This window comes from Apteryx mantelli, chromosome 28 (genome assembly GCF_036417845.1).
Source record: "Apteryx mantelli isolate bAptMan1 chromosome 28, bAptMan1.hap1, whole genome shotgun sequence".
Classification (NCBI taxonomy): domain Eukaryota; kingdom Metazoa; phylum Chordata; class Aves; order Apterygiformes; family Apterygidae; genus Apteryx; species Apteryx mantelli.
In genome coordinates this window covers 3,665,052-3,687,480 of record NC_090005.1, presented here as the reverse complement: position 1 = coordinate 3,687,480, position 22,429 = coordinate 3,665,052, and the positions used below count along the sequence as shown (strand labels likewise).

General features: G+C 49.9%; 1 protein-coding gene across 4 annotated transcripts in view; it reads right to left on the bottom strand.

Annotated features, from left to right (window-relative positions):
* Window positions 1-22,429, bottom strand: part of LOC106497424 (microtubule-associated protein tau) — a 53,663-nt gene that overhangs the window by 27,498 nt on the left and 3,736 nt on the right. For 2 of the 4 annotated variants that reach the window (XM_067312057.1, XM_067312054.1), the window contains exon 2: window positions 1,331-1,418. In XM_067312057.1, the coding sequence (XP_067168158.1) occupies window positions 1,331-1,403 (73 nt within the window). In that variant the 5' untranslated portion in view covers window positions 1,404-1,418. Of the gene's footprint in view, window positions 1-1,330; window positions 1,419-5,626; window positions 5,892-7,457; window positions 7,669-22,429 lie in introns of those variants that run through there. The other 2 variants (XM_067312056.1, XM_067312055.1) reach the window with 2 other exon arrangements.

Sequence of the window (22,429 nt, the reverse complement as noted above, 5' to 3'; positions counted from 1 at the left end):
ATCCTAGCAACGTAAGCAGAAAAGATGTACAACTTCTGAGTCACTGTTGTTCTCCTTGCCATTTCTGGAGCCGTTAGCCTCCCTCCCAAAGCAGGCTGCTGAGCTCTTCCATGATGTGTAATTCTAATTGTTGCAAATCAGCAAAATCTTTGTAAAGGACTTGGTGTAGCATGAACCTGAAAATGGGAGGACTTGGTTGCAAAAGTCATCTTTTGGAATGCTAGAGCAAGATGCACAAGTCTCCTCTTTGCAAGGAGTCTGGGCAAATGAAACAATGAGAACTGAAGAAAATGAGTTGAAAAAGAAGGTTCAAACTAACATAAGCAAAATCCCTAGGAATCTGTGATGTGCTAAGCTGAGGCTACAGGCTGAGAGGGGCTATCAGACTGAAATGGACTACAGGAGCCAGAATGAATGGATTCCATGGATTCTCTCCAGGGCAGAGAAAATCCATTTATCTGGCACAAGCTGTATCCAAAGCATCTCAAGAAAAGAAAATCAAGATGATGTTTACATGGAGCACAACCAGAAGCAAGTCCCACCCAGTTCACTGGCAGTATGTGGGCTTCCAAGCTCAACTGTGGAGCATGGTGGGATGAGAAAGGAAAAGTCCTCCTGAGAAACGCAAGTCTGAAATATGGGACAAGAGACTCTTGCATGGTCCCTGCTCCCAGAGCCCTCTGCTCAGTTCTCCCCAACTCCCCGTGCAGGTGAGAAAAGCAGGCAGCAAACAGCATCCTTGAGCAGTGTCTCCAAAGAAAAGCAGTGCTCTGTTTTTATGGCTAACTGAGTAGTAAACACAGAAACATACATTTCCAAAGCTGCAGCAACAAGATATGGGATACGAGGGGCTGTTCTGCTCTTGCTGGGCAATGACACCAAACAACAAAGTGTGCCATACCACCTTTGCTGCACTCTCCCATCAACCTGGATGGTGGCAGCAGCATTGTCCTACTGCTATAAACATCAGAGCATCTTGTAGGCAACGTGTCCACAGGCTTCAGTTGGCTGATCCATGCTAGCCCTCCACACACAGATACCAGTGCAGACACTCTGCTGTTGGTCTCTCACACCCACAACTGCTCTTTGAGCTAGGGCACACCTAAGTCTGGATGACGTTCATCTTTGCCCATCATCCGCAAAGGTTTGTTCCTTGCTGGAGGGACAACGTCAGTGTCTTACTCCCCAAAGGCCCCTACATACACCTCCTAGCTGGCCCCAAGACCCCCTCGTGCTGCCCCGCTGGCCCTGCTCTCCCCACCTGGGTCATTTTCCTCCTGGCAGTGAGCAAGGGAGGTCCTTTACACCATCTCCTCCTGGAGGGGCTTACCTGATGGGATGTGCTTCTCCTGGCCGGCTGAGTGATCATCCATCATAGTGACGTCCTGACGCTGCTCCGCCATCTCTCAGCAAAGTTACTTAAAGGGAAGAGGAAAAATAAACACCCGTCAGGTAAAACCTGATACAACGCGCTCTCCCCTGGAGCCCAGTTGGTGTGTTCCCATCTACTGCTCCACGTGACAAATTTGCTCATCAGCTGATTTCTGGGATCATTAAACATCCTCTAGCAAGCAACCAGCCAACAACAGCCAACCATCTTTTCAGTCACTGCAAGAAGGTATCTGCTTTGTTCCCTTTTCCTGATGAGCCCTGAAATCACACCACTGTGCTCAGGAAAGGTAACAGCTCAAGATACCTGCTACCTATCAGGTTTCACACCAGTGCTGAAATACTCCCCAGAACATCTAACACTACTGTCTCCAAATTCATCCAGAGTATGTTTTGTCCTCAGCCTTTGAGTGGAGGAGGACAGCGGGAAGGGAGGGCTAACATGGCAGATGAGGATCTAAAAGGGCTGCCCCAGCCAGAGACCGCTCTTCGAACACAGCTGCACTGAGCTCTCAGCACAGGAGACGAGGCCACCGCAATCCAAACTCAAGAGGCCAGAACCAATTCACCAGTGGACCTGAGCTGAACGGAAAACATGGATTTTGCAGAGAAAACATATAAAGGAGCAAATGCTCATCATGAACATAAGGAAGATCTAATTACTGCTGCAGAAGAAAGAGCGTGTGCCAGTCGCGGCATCCATCAGCATAAGGATATAGGCAACTTCCGCCCAACTGCAGCATCAAAATTACAGAAGCGTTTAAAATCTCCCAAGGGAAAGGACCATCCTGGTCCGCACAGGATACTGTCCGGGTCACCATTTTGTCACAGGGTTTGAGCTCTGTGCTTCCATAAACTCAGTTTTGCAGTGAAGTGCCTGACAGTGGCTGCCACCTGGGCAGGGACAGAGCCCTCTTCCCTGGGGAGCACTCAAGGCAACACACGCGCCTCTGGCTGCTCTCCACCTCTCCCAGGAACGGAGCAGCAGTACCACGGTCCGGACTCATTCAGCACATCTCCTTCACCCCCTGAGCCCGGTCTAGCCCGTTCACTCAGTGAGGAAGAGCCCCAGGAGAAAACTGCCAGCCCGTACTGTATGTGCACTTACAGGCTCCGCTAATGCATGCAAGAGAACGCAGCGAAAGCTGGACAGTTAAACCTGTTGCAGATGCCTGAAACACCGACATCACTCAGGAGGATTGCGGTTGTAATTTCCAAAGAGGAGAGGGATGGAAAAGTTATGTAGAGCAGACAAAACTTCATATTCAACCTGCCTGGGAATGGTTTAAAAGGTGCCAGGAAAGCAGAAGGTAACTGCAAGGGACAGCAGGAAGAATATCTTCATTTCATTTCGCTTTCCCTGATGTCCAGCACATACTAAAAAAAAATGTTTTTGTGGTTTGGCAAAATGCGGAGAATTTTCTCCGAGGGCAAACAAAAATTTCCAGTGAAACCAAAAACCCCACAAACAACCCAAACCTTGGACCACCTCCCACAGGGCCTGACCTGAGTCAGCACTAATGCGTTCGGCAACGGCCCGTGGCACTAGCGATCACAGCGTGCTTAGCACAGACTTATTTTTGCTGCACGTTCCAAACTCCGCGTTTGCCAATTTAATCATAGTCTCTAAACAGAAGTGTCTGCTGCCAAGGTATGATGCTGCTGCAGAAACGCATGCCTCCCACCCCTGCGGATACACCCAGCAGGGATACACAGCTATAATGACATACCTATCATTTTAAAAGCAATCCAAAAGAGACATAGAGGGATCAACCAGGACTCTTCAGAGATGGATTTGGACCAGACACTCTTAGAGACGAAGCTCTTGCTTGGTCATGCTTCTGCAGTGCTAAGAAAGCCAACAGCGAATGCCTTGGTTGTAGAGCCAGGCACAGTATACAGGTCTGGGCAAAGGACTGAGAAGCAGAAAGATGCTGAAATTAAGAGCTGTATTTCCAAAGCTCATCTATCTGCAAAAGGAAATGAACTGGCCAACAAACCCTATCCCCCTCTGCAAAGTGGAGACCACAATTCTCCTCGTTCTCCACACTGGTCAGACAGACATCGCTTTTAGTTGACTTCCTAATCGCTGATGTAATTACAGCCATTAGCAATGATTAATAACCAGCTATTACTGTGATTGCATGTTTGCCATAACCATCAGGAGTGAATGAATCTAGCAATAATGCTTCAGGTTACCAGCAGCAAAGAAGCAAACTCACGTGGTTTTGTTTGCTGGCAATAAATTAACTGGAGGTATGGAACTAAGCAGGAGACGCTCTAATGCCAGTAACCAGATCTCCCACCCAGGTTTTTTTTAAGCCGTTAGGAAGATGACTATGCAATTTAATTTCTGCCTTGGACAGCTATAATGTCATTTGACAGAACTGTACCAAAGAAGTTTGAGAACTTGCTGGAGAAGAAAATCACCCATAAAAATGGAGGTATGAAATAGGAAGGAATTAAGCATCTGCTTTTTGCAAAAATTTTAGTGGGGTTTCACCCACCTAAAATGAACAGCCCTAATTATTCGGGCATATGGCAGCCCTCCTCCCAGGGCTCAAAGGATCATATTAATCATCTCCCGGTCTCACTTGGCTGCCTCCCGATACTATTTACAGGGCTACTTAGCCCTGAAATACAAAAATATAATGTTAACCTTGTGTACAGGGCACAAAAGCAACTGGGGCGTGAACATGAGAGTTTGGAATTTAACACATGAACGTGCTGCTCTCGTGTGCGCGTATATGGGGAAAGGCTAAGAGTGAACTCTCCATCCCAAATGCGCACACAGGACTGGATACAGCGGTTTTCCCCACGCACCGCCCTGCCTGTTGGCAGCAAAGCAATTCCTATCCCCCCCCATCAGAGGAACCTGCCAGTCCTCCCAGCCCTGCTCACTTCCCTCGAGACTTCAGGACACTGATGTCTGCTGACCCAGAGGCAAACTACTCCCAAATAAGGTGAGCTGGATTTGAGACTTGTTCTTCCCTTATTCTGCCTCCTTTTCTCTCTTTCTCCCACCTGTTTTTTTTGGAGAAGAGCAATTAGGGTCTGCCCCAGTCTTCCTGGAAAGACGCATTTAGTCCTTCCTTGTCTCTGGACAAGAATTTCCTGGGATGCCATCCAGAGAGGACTCCCGGCTTGACAGCCAGTGAGCTGGCATACCCCACCAGGGGCTCGTCTGCCGGCTCCATGGACAGCGTCCGACGCAGCCCAGGATCTTACACTTCTCCGAAGGGAACGTTTAGCATCTGTGCCCCCCCGGCACGACAGCGATGGCCGGGCGGACCTGCTGGCAGGCACCCAGGGCCGCCGGGTCGCAGGACGCTGACTCCGGTGCCCTACTTCCCGCTGCCCTGCCAGTGCCGGGGGTTTTCGGCATAAAGAAATATCCGGGTGTTTTTCAGAGAAGCTACAAACAGGGAGAAGCTGTTGGTCTTGCTGCCTCTCTGAGCTATGCAAGAAGGCGTTTAACGCCCTGCTTTTCACAGCCAGGCAGAGACAGCCCCCGTTCCTGGTGAGCTCCGCACACGGCAGGATTCGGCCATTTCAGAGTTAAAGGACTGGAGACAGGCTGAGGAAGATTTCAACATTAATTTTTCAGGGATGAGAGAGGAAAAGCTGCCTTTTCTGTCACGAGGGAAAAGAGCACCATCAAAAGCCACAAAGATGCATCAAAAAAATACCCAGCGCGGGTCTGAGAGCGCCTGAAGCCCGGTTGCACCCTGGGCGCTCATCCGTTCGGACACGGTGGTTTGGGGGCTGGTGCACGGTTTGCCACGGAGAGCAGAAGCATCCCCCTGCAGATAAGGCGGCACGTCCTCCCACCGCGTCCGCAGCGCGGCTCTGCGCCTGAGCGACTACGTGCGGCGCTCGGCGGCGGCGAAGAACAAAAACCCCTCGAACCAGCGTGACCCGAGGGGCAGAGAGGGGCACACGGTCCCCGCAGGGAGCGCACGGCTCCCACAGCGTTTCGCTTTCAGCTGAAGAAATGCCCACTCACCAGATGCCTCTCTCGCAGCCGCCGTCCCTCCCGTGCATACAAAGCATTCCCCGCAAGGAGCTCGGGGAACGTCTCCTACCAGGCGGCCCTCGCAGGCCTGGCGCGGCTGAGATTCGAACCCATTACACCGGGGCTGATGAGGTGTCATCAGCACCAGATAAGTAAATAAATAACAGCAGGCACGCAAAAGGATTCAGTGGGTAAGTACCAGCGAGCCACTGCCACCGTTACCTCCGAGCTGCGAAGCTCTCCCGGCAGAATTTGAAATACGCAGGCCGTATAATCGTGCAGTTATAGTCACCAGGTGTGTCATCTGTACAGGCGTTTTATGCCTCTCCGATGAACGCTGAACCTCATTCTCTTCCTCTTTTTTCCATCTCTTTTACTCCAGCAGCTGGAAGCGCTGCTGACAGCAAACTGTGCGCCGTACTGACGCACACGTTTTTGGAACGGATCTGTCCCGTTGAAACCAAGAGGCAAAACTAAACTGCCTACAGGCAAAACACGTCTCGCTCCAGCCGGAGCGTTTCAAATTTGCTTCAGGTTTTCCCTCAGGTAATAAATTCATAAGACTACATGGAATTTAAACCTTATTAAAATGGCATATTTTAGGTGAGATTTTTTTCTTTTTAAAGATGGTCTGAAAATTGCACAGCTGAGAAACTAAGAATTTGGGGGGAAAAAAGTATATAATGACAATCCTCTTTTTTTTTCCTCTCTTTTCAAACAGGAGGAAGGGGAAATCCCTCTTGGGGAAAAACATAATATTAAGGGAGAAATTGTTTGAAAAAACTGTAAAACCAGCCCCACCTTAAAGCAATGGTTCACTAATGAATCATTAGGCCAAGGATAGCTGCATAGAGATAAACTTCGGCAGCACCCTCTGCACGACAGATAAAGCAGAAACCCTCGGAAGAATCTTATCCGCTTCCAGCAGAACTAGTCTTGTCAACCAGGGACACTATCTAAAGAGCAACAGCCTATCCCATCATTAACAGCTCCTCCAAATTTTACATTTTTTCACACCCACAGCCTGCCTTTTGGGAGAAGAGACATATTTAACAGCCATATTTGAGCTGTGCAACAAGGCGTTCGAGAAGGAACTAGGGGTGCAACGGTTTTATTGCCAGGAGCAGGAGAAACAGGCTGACTTCTGGCAGCGCACCGCGCGCTCAGGCCAGCTATACCTCTGATGCTTGCGCTATATATGCAACCTATTTAAGTCCCTCAGCACATATCCAATTTTCCCGAGTTTCCGAGAGAATTAAGTTTAACTGGTAAGAGCTCTGCAGCCTCCTGCCATCGAATGCAATAGTGGTGGTGTTCGAGGCAATAGTTTTGCTGTTCACATCAGTGCTAAGATGAGACGCAGACTGGGACGCAGAGCATTTCACTCCAAGGTTTGGAAGCAGTAAAGGAATACGAAATATCAGCCTCCAAACCTGTAACTTTTTGGAGAATTGAGTGCTGCCGTTCCCACCCTCAGACCAGCATGATCTGGAGAGCAACGGGAGCAGACGTTCCTGCTTTCTTTAACCGGGCAGCTCAGAGCCGGGTGCGGACCCACCGGCGGAGCAGCGGGGGCACAGCGGGGCTCACGGCGTTCAGGCCACCGGGAAGCTCCGAGACGCAGTTCTGCTCCGTGACACAGCGAATTAAGCTCAACACTGCGGTAACCAGGAGCAACTCTCTGGTAGCGTGTGAATAGCATTTCATGGCTGAACCTGGCCCCAGAACACTCCCTGCAGGCATGTTTTGTACAAAAAGTTAGGGGCTAAAAGCCAAAACAGCCACAGAAGCAATTTACATCCCAAAGAGCCCAAAGCCTACAGGACCACAGCTCCAGCAAGAAAAAGCCTTAAGTGAAATGAAACAATCCGTTAACAGCCAGCAGCATCACTGAAGTTTAGCACAGGAAGCAAAAGCTGTTAAGAGTCGGTTCAAAGTCCAGAAGAGATTTAAAGAGGAAAAAATTAGTTTTCCATGTGGAATTTGGCAAGGATACTAAAAGCAACATCACTGCTTTCACAGGAAGCTGCAGAGACCCGACAGCAAAGCCTACCAGCTTTATGGGATGGCTCCCACACTGCCTGCAAAATTGCATGCTGCCTTTCGTCCAGCACCCACAAAGGTTTCTGTGCCAGCCCGCGGCCAGCCTGACCTCGCTTAATGTGCAAGATGTAATGATCGTGGCTCAGGACAGCAGAGCCCCATCTCTGACACCGTCCTCCTGCATTAGTGCCCTGGAGAAGCGAGTCAGAAATGAAAGCACTGCTGCTCTGCTTCCACTGCCCATTCCGCAAATTTATTTTCTAAACAGCTTATCAGGCTGGAAGGCATGAATGCAACGGCTTGGTCTGGTCTGGCAGCAGAAATAAAAGCTACTATAGCACAGCTGGGGTGGCACTGTTTTGAGTAAATACAACTGCTCAGTTCATGGCAAACCCCCCCAGCACAACCCACACGTGAAAACAGGTCCAAACGAAACAACTGCTGCATCCTTCCTCCAGGAGGGACTGTAACAACTGCTATAGATACTGTTTCACAAAGAGGGAAGGAGAAGGGGGCAGACCTATGCAAACCAGGACTGAAAAAGGAAATGAGGCCAATAAATGAACAAAATGCATGAGAAGTTCCCAGCTGGAACACATCTGAGCCCTGTACTTAGGGCGTAAACCAGCTCGTGGCGTTGGAAAGAAACCTCTCCCACGAAGTGGCGTGTTCCTCCCATCTGGTGATCCCTCTGAGCCGCACAGCAGAAGGCCACGCGGCACTAGGCAGCCCCGCGCCTGGTCTGATGCAGCAATGCTTGCATGCCAAGGACCAGGCACCCTGGACGTCTTTTTGGATAGCAATCAGGACGCATCTCCACCCAGCACAAAGACACAGCAGATCCCCCTTGCTGCTGCCGCTCAGGCTAAACAGTAGCAAACCACACACAAAGCCTCCAGCGCTCTCCGCCTGGGAAGATTTAGTTCCCAAATTAAGTCCAGCAGCCTGAAGTCTCAATCCCTTGGCAGAAGGTTTCTTTGCAATGAAAGGTAAATAAAACCAGCGCTGAAAACAACGTACCCTATTGAAAACGGGCCAGTGGCGGAGGGGGAAGAAAGCAGATGCCGGGGACCACACAGCTGTGCTTCGGCAGCGCTCAGCCTCGCGTAATCTGTGCCAGACGACATCATTAGCGCTGTCACAAAGGAGCATGAAGACGCATCCCTGCGGCCCTCCCGGTGCCAGGGGATGAGGGCTCCCACGACGCTCCTGCGGGAGAGCGGTCCAGCGCCCGCACTCCGCTCACCCGCGGGCCCCGCAACACGCAGGGCGGCAACCGCAGCCCCAGGGAACGACGGACTGATGGGACGGCCGCAGGGGCCGACAGCAGCCGCATCTGATGGGCCCCGGGGTCGTCCTGTATCACACAGAAAGAGGCAGAGTCTGGATCTGCAGCTATTCAAACTGCGCAGCTCCAGCGGTCGCAAGCCTGAGAACTTAGGGCTCGATTCACATATGCCCAAACCCCAAAATAAACTAGACAGAGACAGATCTGTTTGCAGCTGGGGTGGGGGTTGCTAGCTGCACATTGATAGGAAAACAGAGAAAAGAGACATTTCAGCAAACGGTAAGTGCAATGTCTTGAGAGATACTAGCTAGATTTGCATGCTCTGGTCCATCTGAGCAGCTTTGCTACCAGCTACAAACTGCTAACTGTCCACGCAACCAGAGGGATCCAGCTAATTTCCAGGCAACGATGGAGTAAAGCCGCCCGGCTACTGTGTCCTGAGCTCAGCTGCAGGAATGTCTCACTTCTCCACTATTTAAGCAGTAAGGACAGTAAGTATCCAGTCTTGTTACTTGAAAATGAAAATTCAACTAACACGAGCTATCTAGCATAACCTCTGAAAGGTGATCAAACACAAACAGGTTTTTAAAAAAAGCATGATTCCATTTGAATTACTCAATTAAAGAGAAGTGACAGCCTCGTGAAATAACATCAGCCTGAAAGGCTGTTCATAATTCATAAGCAACTTCCTTTTCATCTCCTTTGTGTACTTTTCCAAGCACTGTTTTTCCCAGAAGCTGACAGATGAAGGAATATGGACAGTCATCTCATTAATCGCAAGCACTGCCTAATATGCAGCGAGCAAGAGGAATTATACGGAGTTTCAAGCTATCTAGTTGAGAGGCTGGAAAACTTTCTTTAGGGTACAAAGAAGGATGAAAGTCTCTTAGAAGAACAGGAGGAAGCTGCAAAAGAAATAGTCTCAAAAATGCATTTTTCTTCATTGTTTTTAACATTTTTTTCCTTGTTATAGTATAACTAACTCCTTGGAGGCCTGGGACTTTTGACACCTCTCCCTGGTGAGAGGAGACCTTCTGTGCAGACTTGAGCTGGTTTTGGTTCGTTACAGAGCAGCTTTGAGGAACATGGGAGTCTCATCACAGCAGGGGAGCTCCCACCGGCTTTGCGCACACCCATTTGGGACCTGAAGGTTACTGAGCAACAAGGCGACAAAGATCTCCCACATCACCTAATGACACGGGAACGGATGGAGAGATGACAGACGCCCCATTCGAGGACTTCACGTCATGCATCTCTACCAACGCTGAGAAAATCCACCTAATTCTATGCCGTTTCCCAAAGGGGCACGAATACGAATGCAGCTTTGGTGAATGCCAGAGACACGGCCCTTCCCTGCGGTGAAGGGGAACCACCGCTCCAGCGAAGCGGCTCTCAAACCGGGAGGGCTCAGGGAGGCGAGACGCAGCTGATGCCGCAGGAGCAGAGCAGGTGCTGCTGGCCATAACAGGGCAGAGCTGCAGCAGAGCCATCGCGTAGAGCCACGCAGAGCAGGCGAGAGGAACGTTCTCAGACACAGCCAAGTGACCAGGACGAAACACGGCACTGGGACGCTGGGGTGGGCTGACTGGGGTTACGGTCCCCTGAGTCCCTCAAACCCACACTGGCAGTAAACTTAGTTGCTCCTATTATCAAGTCTGGGAAGATGAGGAGAAGGGAGGGTGATAACATTGAAGGCAAAGAAGCCCCAAGTGATGAGATGCCACAATTCTGTAAAAACAGCATTAAAAGGGGAAAGAAGGGCTGGGTTCAAAGATGTCAGAACTCAGGGAACCATCACGAAGTGGCCCTTACAAATCCAACCTCTCCACGGCCAGCGGAAGTGCAAGCTAACTGCTGGGAGTCCCCAGCTGGCAAAGGTCTCCAGGGCACGCTCGCAGCCAGGGAGAAGCCAAGGGATACTTGCGTGCTGACAAGTTCTTCGGTGTTGCTGAGAATTAAACTAACAGAATTTGCCATCCCAAATCAGCTTAGGCCCAGCTCAAGCTGCCTCCAAGCAAGGTGGCAATTACGAGACCGGATTACTCAGGCACACAACTCCAGCCCACGGGCTTGAGCAGCCGGAGTCGGGCAACAGTTGTATCTGGACGTCTCTTCTCTGCCCAAGTAAAAGGACGCCATAACATGGCCCCTTCCAGGAACAGAAACTTGCTGGAAATTGCTTGAGGGAACATATACAAGTATTTTGCAATGAGGAATATGAACCCAAATCTTGCATTAATCTCTACTGACGGAAGCACAAGGTGGTTTACAAAAGAGGTATCATTACCCCATCTTACCTGCAAGGAGAAATGAGGTGAAAAGCCTTGTCACAAAGCAGGCTGGGGACAAACCAGAGGGGAAACCAGGCTCCCCACAGATAGTGCAACCTCTGCCCTCCCAGCTGTGCTGCCTCTTCCGCCGTCCTCCTCCTCCAGGAAGGGCTCTCTGGATCAGCGCTTCCATAGGGGAAAATGGAGAAAGATCCCAACGGAGGCTACAGGGATGTGTGCGTCAGCAGAGGCGGTGAGGCCCTGAAGACCCATTTGCCTGGAGAAATCCTTAACTGGGTTATGAGGCTGAACTCATTTTTAACTAACATTTCTGAGGCTAGTTGCAGCAAAGCCCCACGTCCGAGGGTCCTGCTGTAAAGTTAAAAAGTGTTTAGAGACTTCAGGTTTCCTGATACAGCAAAACACTGTGCAGACTAGGACAGCGTTACAGACAGGAGGAGGAACGCACAACCATGGACTGCTATGAGTAGTAGCAGTCATTCTGGATCATCATCTCCCCCTTTATACTTTAGCTAGATTAAAGCTCCGATCAGAGCGACTTACACAGCAGCGAAAAAGGAAGCATCAGTAGTTTTAAAGCTTGCTCTCTCTGTTCAGCAGGCTCTTCAGGAATAGAAGGAAGAGAAGCCTCTTTAGTAGGGATTTACTAGGGTACCTTTGGATTTCTGCCCAGCCTCCTGCTGGAATATCTTGTAGTTGTGCATTTCACAGAGCTATGAAATGGTCTACGGGTGGATAAATTCTTCCTCTCCCCAGATCCTGCTTGCTTTGCGAAGCCTTTAAGCAGCTGGACATGTAGAGCGGATCAAAGAGATGGCAGAAGATCTGATTTACCAGTTAAATCTTATCAACCATTCCCATCTCAGGCTCAGCCCCACTGTTTGCAAATCAGAGCAGAGTCTCTGCTGCTGCAGGTTTCAGGCCGGCTCACCGGGCGCTCAGTCTTGCACCATTCGTTCTTCACTTAACGAAGAACAGCAGCAGCCTAATACTTCCCCAGCGCTGCCTTTCAAAAGCTCCGCTGCAGGCTGAGCTGTGGCTGGATTGCTGGGCATGGCAGTACGGCGAAGTCCGCGGACGGTCTCACCTGGTGCTGGGAGGAGCTGCTCCCCCAGGCTGCCCATTGCTACTGAAAATCCGGCAGGGAAGGAGAATGGCCCCTCCAGATCGAAAAGGGAGGGAGAAAAGTTTCAGCCCCATGTTATTGCAAATGGAAAGAGAGGGGCCCCTCTCACGTGCCCCTTTCACATCCAGTTAAAAAGCAAGGAATGTGCTGAGTGCCTGGCATGGAGAGTTCGGAGGAGCCTAAAAGGCTTTGCCCACTCCCCGGTAAGTCTTGTCTCAGAAAGACGCTTTGTGCTTCTGGCCCTCTTCTTCTAGTGCTGAAGCACGGCTTGTTCGGATGTTCCTCCAGGCCACCAGATACACAGCCAGGAAGACTCTTCCCATAAGCTCGCACACACAAGGGTTTGCTTACTCTGGCATTAAACTAGCGTGTGTTTTGTCGCTCTCTGATAGCTGTCCTGTGATAACGGAGCATCCAAGTCAATGTACTCATAATGTGGCATTTTCCAGTAACAGAAGAAAACTACTGTTAGCGCGTGCACGGAAGGAGATAGGGGAAAGAGGAAAGAACAGTTCCACACAACGCTGCTGGGATGTTAATGAATTAGGACAGTCAGTGGCATCGCAGTGTTCCGCCCCATCAAAAGACTATTTTACCTTGGCTGGCAAATCCCACTGCGAGGAGGAAGAAATTGCTTTCCTGAGACGCTGCATTGCCTGAAGAAAGGAAAACAGACATCCATCCCCCCTAACTGATGGCTGCTGCCGTCTTCCCCATCGCTCACATGGAACAATTATAAGGATGTTCCCACAAGAAGCAGTCGAGTAAGATCCCTTTCACACAGCAGTCAGTGGTAAAAGGAGCTTGGCAGGGCTCATCTGGTTTTGGGGTGCTTGCAATCTACCACAAGCAGGACTATTAGTGTGGCCAGCAGTTTCTCATGGTTATCACAATTTTCTTCATTAATGCGAGGTCAGAAACAAACTGACAGGGCTTATTTCATGCTTCAGTGGGTACCAAAACGCATCCCAGGGCAGGGAAAGGCTCACTGATAAAGGATCACCCCCATTTCCCAGACACAGGCAATTTGGGAGCGCAGCAAGCACTGTCACACCCTTCTTGGGTTCCCAGACTAAGCTCCTGAAATGCAGTCCTGCTGATCCAAGAGCTGAAAAATACCCCCAAACTCGCTCTTTATTAGCCAGCCAGCCACCAAACACCCCCAAACAAACAAACGAGGCAAAACACCCAGGCTGGCTGCCGAGACAGCGCAGCAATGCTGCAACGCGATCAGCCGAAGCACAGGGAAAGGAGGCTTCCAGCACGTTAGCGAGCAGCAATTCCTTGAAAGCAGCTCTGCTGTTCATCGAAACGTGAGCTCTCAAGCACCGTCTCCATTTTACAGCCAACTGCTTTGCAGCACAGTCGTGTGCTGTAGGACCCAGAAGAGATGACTGCTGGTCCGAGAACCAAAGCCCTCTGCTAGTTTCCTTTCTCTGCAGCCTTCCGTAGTAGCACACGTACGACAGGATCCACTTGGTGCACAGGAGTCACAGGCTAGAGAAATGTCTGAAACCTGGTGCGAACGTGCGATCGAGAATCAGCCCTGAGCCATTTGCACGCTGCACAGACCACCAGCACACTCTGCACTGAAGAGCTGAAGCTAAATGTTCTGCATTTAAGTGCATAAAATGCAGAGTCCAAAGCAAAGAGAGAGAATAGAAACCAGGATGTCAAATGCTGTTGACACTGGGTAGGAGGGATCAACACGCAATGAGTAGACTCATAACTTAAGATGGTGAAATGAGAAGGAAGCTTCGCTTGCATGTGTAAATGGACTTGAAGATCTGAGTACTACTATTGCCCTCCACCACAGCCAAAACACGACACGTGCACACACCGCAGCACCATGGGAAGGGCCCAAATTAGGTGGCGAAAACACAGATGTCTTGGCCTCAGAGCAGCCAGTGCTCTGACTATGGAAAGACACAAAGAGCAAGGGCCCTGCCTCAAAACTGGGCACAGTAAGGGTGCAGCTCAACAACAGCAGAAGCCAATCTTGGACAGCACTGCTTGGTCCTAATCCTTTTCCTTACACCACTACTGCTCTTCTGAGCCCCACTGGGAGGTGGTTCAAGGCACTAAACCAGCAGAAACTGAACCTCTTACCAGCCAAAGACGTTTTCTGTGCTATTAAGTGCTATGGACTATCTCAGTCCAGGTTTGGAGCACTGATACATGGTAGAGGGGGACAGCATGGGAGGTGAGTACTGCACCAGCACCAGCTGCCATCTGGCTGCCCCTTGAGCCCCTCCACGTTTTGCCTCCGGCTGCAGAAAGATGCTGTCAAGATGCAAGGTAACTATTTATTGCTTACTTTGATCTCATCTATTTTTCTTTCTTTGATTTCACAGTACTGACAACATTTGCTGCACCCTGGCAGAACAGCCTATGCAGAAGTTCTCTGAATATTTAATGCTGGCACAGTAATAAAGATATTTAATATAGAAGATTTGCCATGCCACAGCTCTAGCCTACAAACGCATGAGCGCACCTTTGCAGATCCTAGTCCGAGTACATGGTACAGAGCCAGGAAAGTGCTGCAAACACTAATGTTGTAAGAGATTTTCTTGGGGCAAGGATAACATTCAAGGTGTCTTCTTGGGCTGGGCCTTTCATTTCTGAAGTTATTTTGAGTTGTTTCAACACATGGCTAGAATTAAAACCATGACAACAGCACCATCTGCTCCAGCTACTGCCACACCACCCTGGCTGGCATCGCTCTTGCAGCAACAGAAAGCTTGTCCTAGGGAAGAAGCCAAGTCAGGAGAGTTTTTCCTAGGCAGCGCTATTTCACTTCTGTGGAATCTGAATTTGCAGAGCTCCTGGCTGCAAAGACTGCTGATGCAGAGGCGGTGTCCAGCATGCCAGAGCAGAGAGGCTTCCACCACTGCCACGAGGAGCAGGGAGCGATGGATAGGGCATCCGGGCACTTCTGTTAAGCAGAGATGAGGGTTAAGCAGCGAGGGTGAGGAGTTTTAGTGGCTCTTATTTCCAGAACAATAAAAATCCAACAGAATCTGCATTTGCAACTTTATTTTTCATAACCGGCAAGCCCAATGTGAACCACGCTGAGGCACAAGACAGACAAGGATTTTCAAGTGACAGAGAATGAATGACAGCAAATAAAAATCTTTATACACAAAATACAACCTGGTTGAGCACTCAGATGTCTCTCTTCGGCTGGTCTTCACCCAGTTTTGGCCGCTCAAGATGACATTTAGGTCACAATCTCTGCCTCGCTTTCAACCTAGTTTTATAGCGCTGCTGAGCAGAATTGCAATAAAAGCAGGTGTAGGCAGCGTGAATGGTGACAATCCATGTGAGAAGGTAACCCAGCCCACACATTCAGCCAAAGGGAGCTGCAAAACCATTAACCGTTACCCTTCTCATCCCAAAGGCTAAAGGATAAGCAGCAAGTTCAAAATCAGAATCTGTATGCATTTCATCCTGAACAGGAATTAGATGGAGGCCTATCTTCCTTTCCAGAAGGGATGAACAGTCAAAATTGTCCAAATTTAAGATTGCCCCAAGTCTAGGAATTCAGGTTCAACCTTCCCCAACACATCTGTTAAAAATAAATGAGGTGCAATCAGTCTCCTCAGGGATTTCATCCCCTTTCAGCTCTAAATGCAGCTCTGCTGTCACACATATGATATGCATGAAAGGACAGCCTGCTTCAGAGCCTTACTTCTTGCTTAAAATAATATTGCTCCAAGTCTCAGGTTACAAGAGACCCATTCATGCTCTCTGTAAGGTCATGGTCTCTTCTCCAAATCACTAATACAAAGGCTGGAATAAACAGGGTTGCAGATATTTCAGTAGTGCTGCTTTTCATCGCAGTATGAGAACAGGGACTATTTTGAGAAGGCTCCGACCACACCTAGAGCCACAACGCTTTGTCATTTCTTATCTAGGCAGGCACAGAGCAGTTTGCTGCTGGTGGAAGATGCTGGGTTCAGTCCTCAAAGTGAGGGCAGGCAGCAGCAAAGCAAAGCCCTGACTGCAGTATGACAGCTTTACCCATCTTACGGGACAGCCCGTCCTCACAGACGGGAAGTGTTCAGGTATGTCCCTCTCTGCAGACTACGGGAACAGGACTTTTTAGTGCCCAGTGATCCTTACTCAGCTCCAAAACTCATTTTACACATTCCCAAACAGCAATCAGATGACCTGTCTTCAGCATCACCCAGGTACGTCCAACTCCCTCCTGCTAACGATGACTTCCTAACCTTTCATCCAAGCCGTTTCGAGCTATTTTGCTATGAGCAGTGGGAAGGTGCTTTTCGTCTGAGCGCTAACACTGCTTCAACCACGGTACAGGATTCTTCCATTTAAGGACTTAAACAAGCATAAAGAGGCTCTGGATGTTTCGATAGAGCGAGCAGACCCAGGGAGCCGGAGACCCCTCCGTAACGGAGGTACACGAGCAACAGCGACAATGAAACACGCTTCAGATCCGAGCACAGACCTCAGACTGCCACAACAATGAACCCTTTCATCAGGCACAAGAAAAGCAGTTACCATATCCGAGATGAAGCAGTAACAAATGCTTTCCCGTTAAATGGTATTCCAGACTCTTCCCCTCTAGCCCAGAGGAACCTGGGGGTAGGGAGGGGCTGACAAGGTAATTCAGCTAACACTCAATTAGGGAAAAGGCAAAACACATGCAAATTAGGCTGCAAAACCATAAAACAAGGACACACTGAGAATAGCTCAACAGTGCTGCAGATGAGGGAGATTTTCAAGCCAGCAAGTGCTAGAAGCCCAGCACAAAACAGGCTCTGGGTCACTAAGCACTTCTGCACCCACTGCCCTGCTAATCTGCAGCCTGGATGACCCAGAGCTGGCTGCTCCTGCAGCTGCACAGACGAAGACAACACGGGACCTGTTGGCATCTTGCAGGGAGCTGACACCCAGTTTGCTCCAAGCAAGTCTAGTCGCCGAGCTCTTGGGGCTAATGCATCCCAAGGCAAGGGCCAGGGAAGAGTTAACCGCCTCAGAGGCTCGCAGAGGCGCTGTGGAAGAACATGGATCTTAGTCTGCCAGGCAACATTTAAAATGGAAGGGAGAGAGGACAGGAAGCAGAAAGACAGAAGAGAAGAGAGACAGAACAGCATGCCCACATGGGCACATGGTACCCAAATCCGGGAGGTGCCCGAGACACGTGCTCCGCTTGGGATATGAGCAAAACCCGAGAGCATCATCGTCGACTCCTGTCTCCAGCTCGCAGCTGCCCTTTTCAGATCACCACCCACCACTGCAACCGCTCCGAGCCTCCTCTTGGAGAGCCCCCAAGAGCCTGTCCCCTTGGCACAGGATTAGGGCTAGCTCTCGATACCCTCATGGTGGCCCATCCTTTCTGAACCTGTTCTCTTGCTTACTGATGGGGAGTGACTACAAGCAACCCTGCAGCAGATCTTTACCTGAACTTTTTATCTGCTTTCCTTTTTGTAACCAAAAGCATTCTTTATTACTTCTGCCTGAATATGCCTGCAAGGCTCTCAGTTATTCCACCAGAAGATGCCAAAAGCAAAGCATGTTGTTTTCCATCCAATTTGGAGATGCTCATTGTAAAAAGCTGCTTCTACAAACCCCTCTAAGCTAGCTCTGGGGCAGCATCATTTGTCATGATGAGGAGACAGTGGGAGAAACCACAAATAAATAAATTCAGAGGGCAGAATTTGCTTAGGGTAAATGCCCTCAAATTCAAAGTCAGTGGGAGCTGAAAATGAACCATGAAAGACAGAATTCAGTCTTCGGAATAAAACTCGGCCTTGAGCTCACTGACATCAGACGTCTGAACAAGCTACAGACGGACAGCTACTGGCAGAAAGCCTGTGAAGCTCCACTGCTGTAACACAACCACACAGTCCAGCTCCAATCACAGGTCTAACCCTTAAACCGCAAAGGCAATTCGGTCCCAGCAACTCTTATCCCATCGCTTGCAGGATCTGCAGCGGGAGGGTAATAAAATACTTAGCACCTGCATGGAGCTGGTCAGCATTTTGTAAAAGGTGGCTCAGCATTAGGAAAGGAACATGAGCCATATTTACATCTCTTGAAGCCCCTGGATCTGACAGGACATCACTTAAACAGCACTCAAATATTGTTTCATAAGCATTTAAAAATTCCGCTGCTCCGCTGATTTATAGGAAAAACAGACTGAAAGCACTGACAGCACTTGTCCTCTATAGAAATGTTAGCTCTTCCTTCAATCTTAGCCCTATTAGGGTTTGCTTACTTCTGACCAGACCAAGTTAAGTAGGTTTTCAGATAAAAGTGGCATTTTTTATACAGAGGCTCTTCTTGCCAGCCTGTACTGACACATAGCCCTGCCTGTTCACAACACAGAGGCTAAAGCTACAAACTGTGACCTCTGCAAAGCTCATCCCACTGGAATATTCCTTCTCTTGGGAAAGCCTCTTCTTACACATCCCTCCCGTCACCTCTGCATCCTCAGACTGACCATGCAACGGATGCGCTCACCTTGAGCTCTGCAAACCAGGACAGGAACATTTTGTCATCCAGAAGCCCAGCGCAAGCAAATTTTCAGCCTGGACACACAGTTCTGACACTGTTGTGCAGGCATGCTGATGATCCACAGCCTCTTGCTGCTCCTGCACCCCTCCTGCTACCATACCTCCAGTCACCAAGGCACCACGGCCCCTTCCAGCACACAGACCCTCCGAGCACCAGGAACGCCCAAACCCACCTTTCCCCAGGGTGCCCTGACTCCACCCCAGGGAGGAGACTTGAGGAACAAGAGGGAGAAGGACAGTGCGCACATCTCTCCGCAGCCCACAGCTTGCTCTGCTCCATCTCTTTGGCCCTCTTCTTGTCCCACCTTGCTGCATCTCAGAGGATGAGAGCTGACGTAGTCCCTGTGCTCACCGCCGACTACTGAAGAACATCCCTTTCAGCCCTCTGCTCAGCCTCCATCAAAGACTTGCTCTATCGGTAACCAACCCTGCTACCTGGAAATGTGAAATTACAGCAGCCAGACAAGGAAAGAAGAAAATTTGCTCGCCCATTGCTCTGCCTACTGCCTCATGCCTTGACTTTGCTAGACTCGCTCTGCCCTCAGCTTCGCTGGCAACATGCACAGCTGGCCAGCTGTGTCCCCTGCGCCAGAGAGCTCTTGTGAAGCGACATTTACGAGAGAAGGAAGGGGCAGAGCTGCTTGCGAGCGAGACCCTCCAGGGCCAGATCGAGAGCTTTGATCAGAGACGAAACTTTTCTTATGCATGAAGCAACTTCACCGCTCTGAACACCTCCCCCACCTCCCATCTCAATTTCCAAAGTGCGTCCCAGCAACCACTTCTTTCCAGCATACAGAAGACAGTCAATTTGTCTTAGAAAAATGGATTTTCAGACCAGCACAAACATGCACATTGCTGAGGAGGACCATGCTCAAGCATCAATGAAGAAGGGTTTTTTGCTTTTTTGTTTGTTTTTAAGCTTGCTGAGCCATCTACAAATCTCGAGGAATTTCATTTTGCAGCAAGCGACTTCACACTGATAAAATCCATCCGCAATTACATCAGCCACTTACAGGCAGACATCCTGGGACGGGAACTGATGGGGCACCATAAGGTGAAATACAGGCAGGTGGCAGAAAGGCCTGCAAGCCAATACTGCGGGGTGTTCAAAAAATCACACGCACGCTCTCTGTTCAAAAAGATGAATACAAATGTTTATCACCTCTCTTGCTAGTGCTAAAGCTTCTCCATGAACAGCAGAATTGAATGCAGCCCTTCCTCCTATGGACTTGTATAATCTGCCTCTTAATAATACACCTTCGGCAATAAGCCGTCAGCCTTCTCCCCTTCCATGCACCTCAGAGCTTCACCACAAGCGACAACAGAGCTACAGCTCGTCTGGAGCAATGCACACACTGAGCAGCTGAACAGGACGGCTCAGGGACAAATCCCGCCAGCCCTTCCCAGGGATGTTAATGGTTCAGTCCCTCCAACCAATCTGAACCAGTCCGAGAAGAGTACTGGGGGAGGGAAACGCGGCAAAGACGGCCACACTGTGCTAGGGGATCCGTTCTAGGAACAGGGCTCAGGGCAAGTGCAGAGGGGAGGCTGCAAAGATGCAAGAAATTAGCCCGACTCAGGGATGAGCCTTTTAGCTTCGTAGAAGGCAGCCACTGGTGCTCTCTTTTCTGTTCTTACATATTCAAGGAAGAGACTGGAAACAGGAGCCACACTGCATATAACAACTGCCTTCACTAATCAGATTACTTGGAGGGAAAGGGAGAAAACACTGGATTGATTTCCGAGGAGCACGAAGGGCTCAGGCTTGCAAAGAAAATCCCCTAAAGTCTAAAGGCACGGATACCGCTCCTCCAGACTCCAGTGCAAACGGCATATGCTTTTCACAGGCACTTTAAGAAAACCAACCTACAACAGATTTCAGTGAGAAACAAAGCTCAAACTCACAGATGGAGGCCCATCCTGCAGCGAGAAGAGATCCATTCAGTTCCGCGCAGCAGAGCTGTGCCCACCTTAAAAACACGCAAGAGGTAACCTTAAGGGTCACAAACAGTTCTCTAGTGATCTGCAAAGAGGCTTGGGATTGAGAGCGCCATCCAGGCTGAAAAACCAAGCCAGAGCAACGCAGCACAGACCAGATACCCCACCCAGGGAGGGCACTTGTTCAGGAAGCAGCAGGGATCCAGTTCAGCGAAGGCTGCAGTTCCAGCACAGCAGAGCCAGCCCGGTGCTCTGCAAAGCTTTGGCAGAGTCTCCTCTTTAGGGATCATTCACTGAACAGCCCACTAACCTCTGCCCAGGATCGCTTACCCTAATTTTCTTCCTGGGACTGGTTTGAGATGAGTGGGAACATCTCTGCACTGCTCTGCAAGGATTAGCAATCCAGCTCGAGTTACTTCGGCAATTACCTCCCTTCTTTCCTGCCTCCCCGGGCAAGCACAGCCCTGCCAGCAAGCCTGGCATTACAGCACCGTCTACTTTATTGATAAGCATCCCCCACTGCGAGGACATGCCCTCGGGGTGAGCCCCAGATGCCATGCCAGCCCACCTCTGGAGACTGAATACCATGGTTAAGCAAAAAAAGCTCCTTGGATGGAAAGCAGAGAATACACTAGAAGCAGAGAAAGAAACCTGGAAAGCCAGCCCAGCTTGGATACGACTGCAATACTAGTAAAAGATCTCCTGAGAGCTGCTGTCTTTCTCCGAACACATTGACTGCTGCTTCTCTGACTAGAGGCAGGGAACAGTCAAGAATGCAGAATCCATTCCTGCACGAGCATCCGCGCACTGCTGGCTCTGCACGGTGGTGGAGCCTTCCCGGAACAGCACACGATACAAGCCACTCTCCAGCTCCAAGGGAGAGAGAAAGCACCGAGACAGAGCAGGGGAGGAGCCCCGACGGGGCCGCTCACAGCAGAGCGCTGCAGAACACAAGGGAAGAGTCAATTAAGCAGCTCACCTGGACATTTCCAGTTCTGCATGCTACAGGCGATAAAGCTCAGCCGAACCCTTGCCGTGTTATCCCATGCAGTTTGACACTCCACTTCCACCTGGCTAAGGGGCAGGCACAGGGGGGAAATGAGCAATCACCTCTGATTTCGTTTAATAGTCTCAGCTGCTCTAGCACAGTTAGGGAAGTCCATTTTGCATCTGCAAGGGAGGGCTCAGTGCTCGTTCACTGACTACAAGGGTCTGCAGACCTTGGAGTAAGCCATATACCCAAACGCACAACACACAACTCCGTCATTTGGAGGTTGACAGCTTTATCTGCGTGCGGAGCCACGAGAACCACAACCCTCCTAAACCTGTGCTTTGCTCCAGCAGCTCCAACAGACGGGTGCAACACGCTGCGCATCCTCTCAACATCACCCAGGTAAAGGACCCATGAGTCTGTCACAAGTTCAGGGCACTTCACTAGGAGCTTGCTGCTCTCATTTTTCAGCCCCACATCTACGCACAGCCAAAGCCTGGGAAGCAATAAGCCAACCTGCCAGCTGATTTCACCAACCAGCAGGCTAAGCAAACTGGAAAATACTGGGAGCTGGATTGAAGCCAGCGCCCTGGTTCTTTTTTGACTAACTCATGAAGTGTTAGCATTGTCAGATTGCTACAGCTAAATTAGCAGCACTCCTTCGAAAGAGGCAGAGACAGCAAACAAGCCTCATCAGTGCACAGGGCTGGCAAAACAAGCTTATTCTGCTCAAGACAAACTCAAATCTGCAGCTTTCTTCCAGCTTTTGAGCAAGAGCTCCTACTGGGAAACAAGGGAACAGCCAC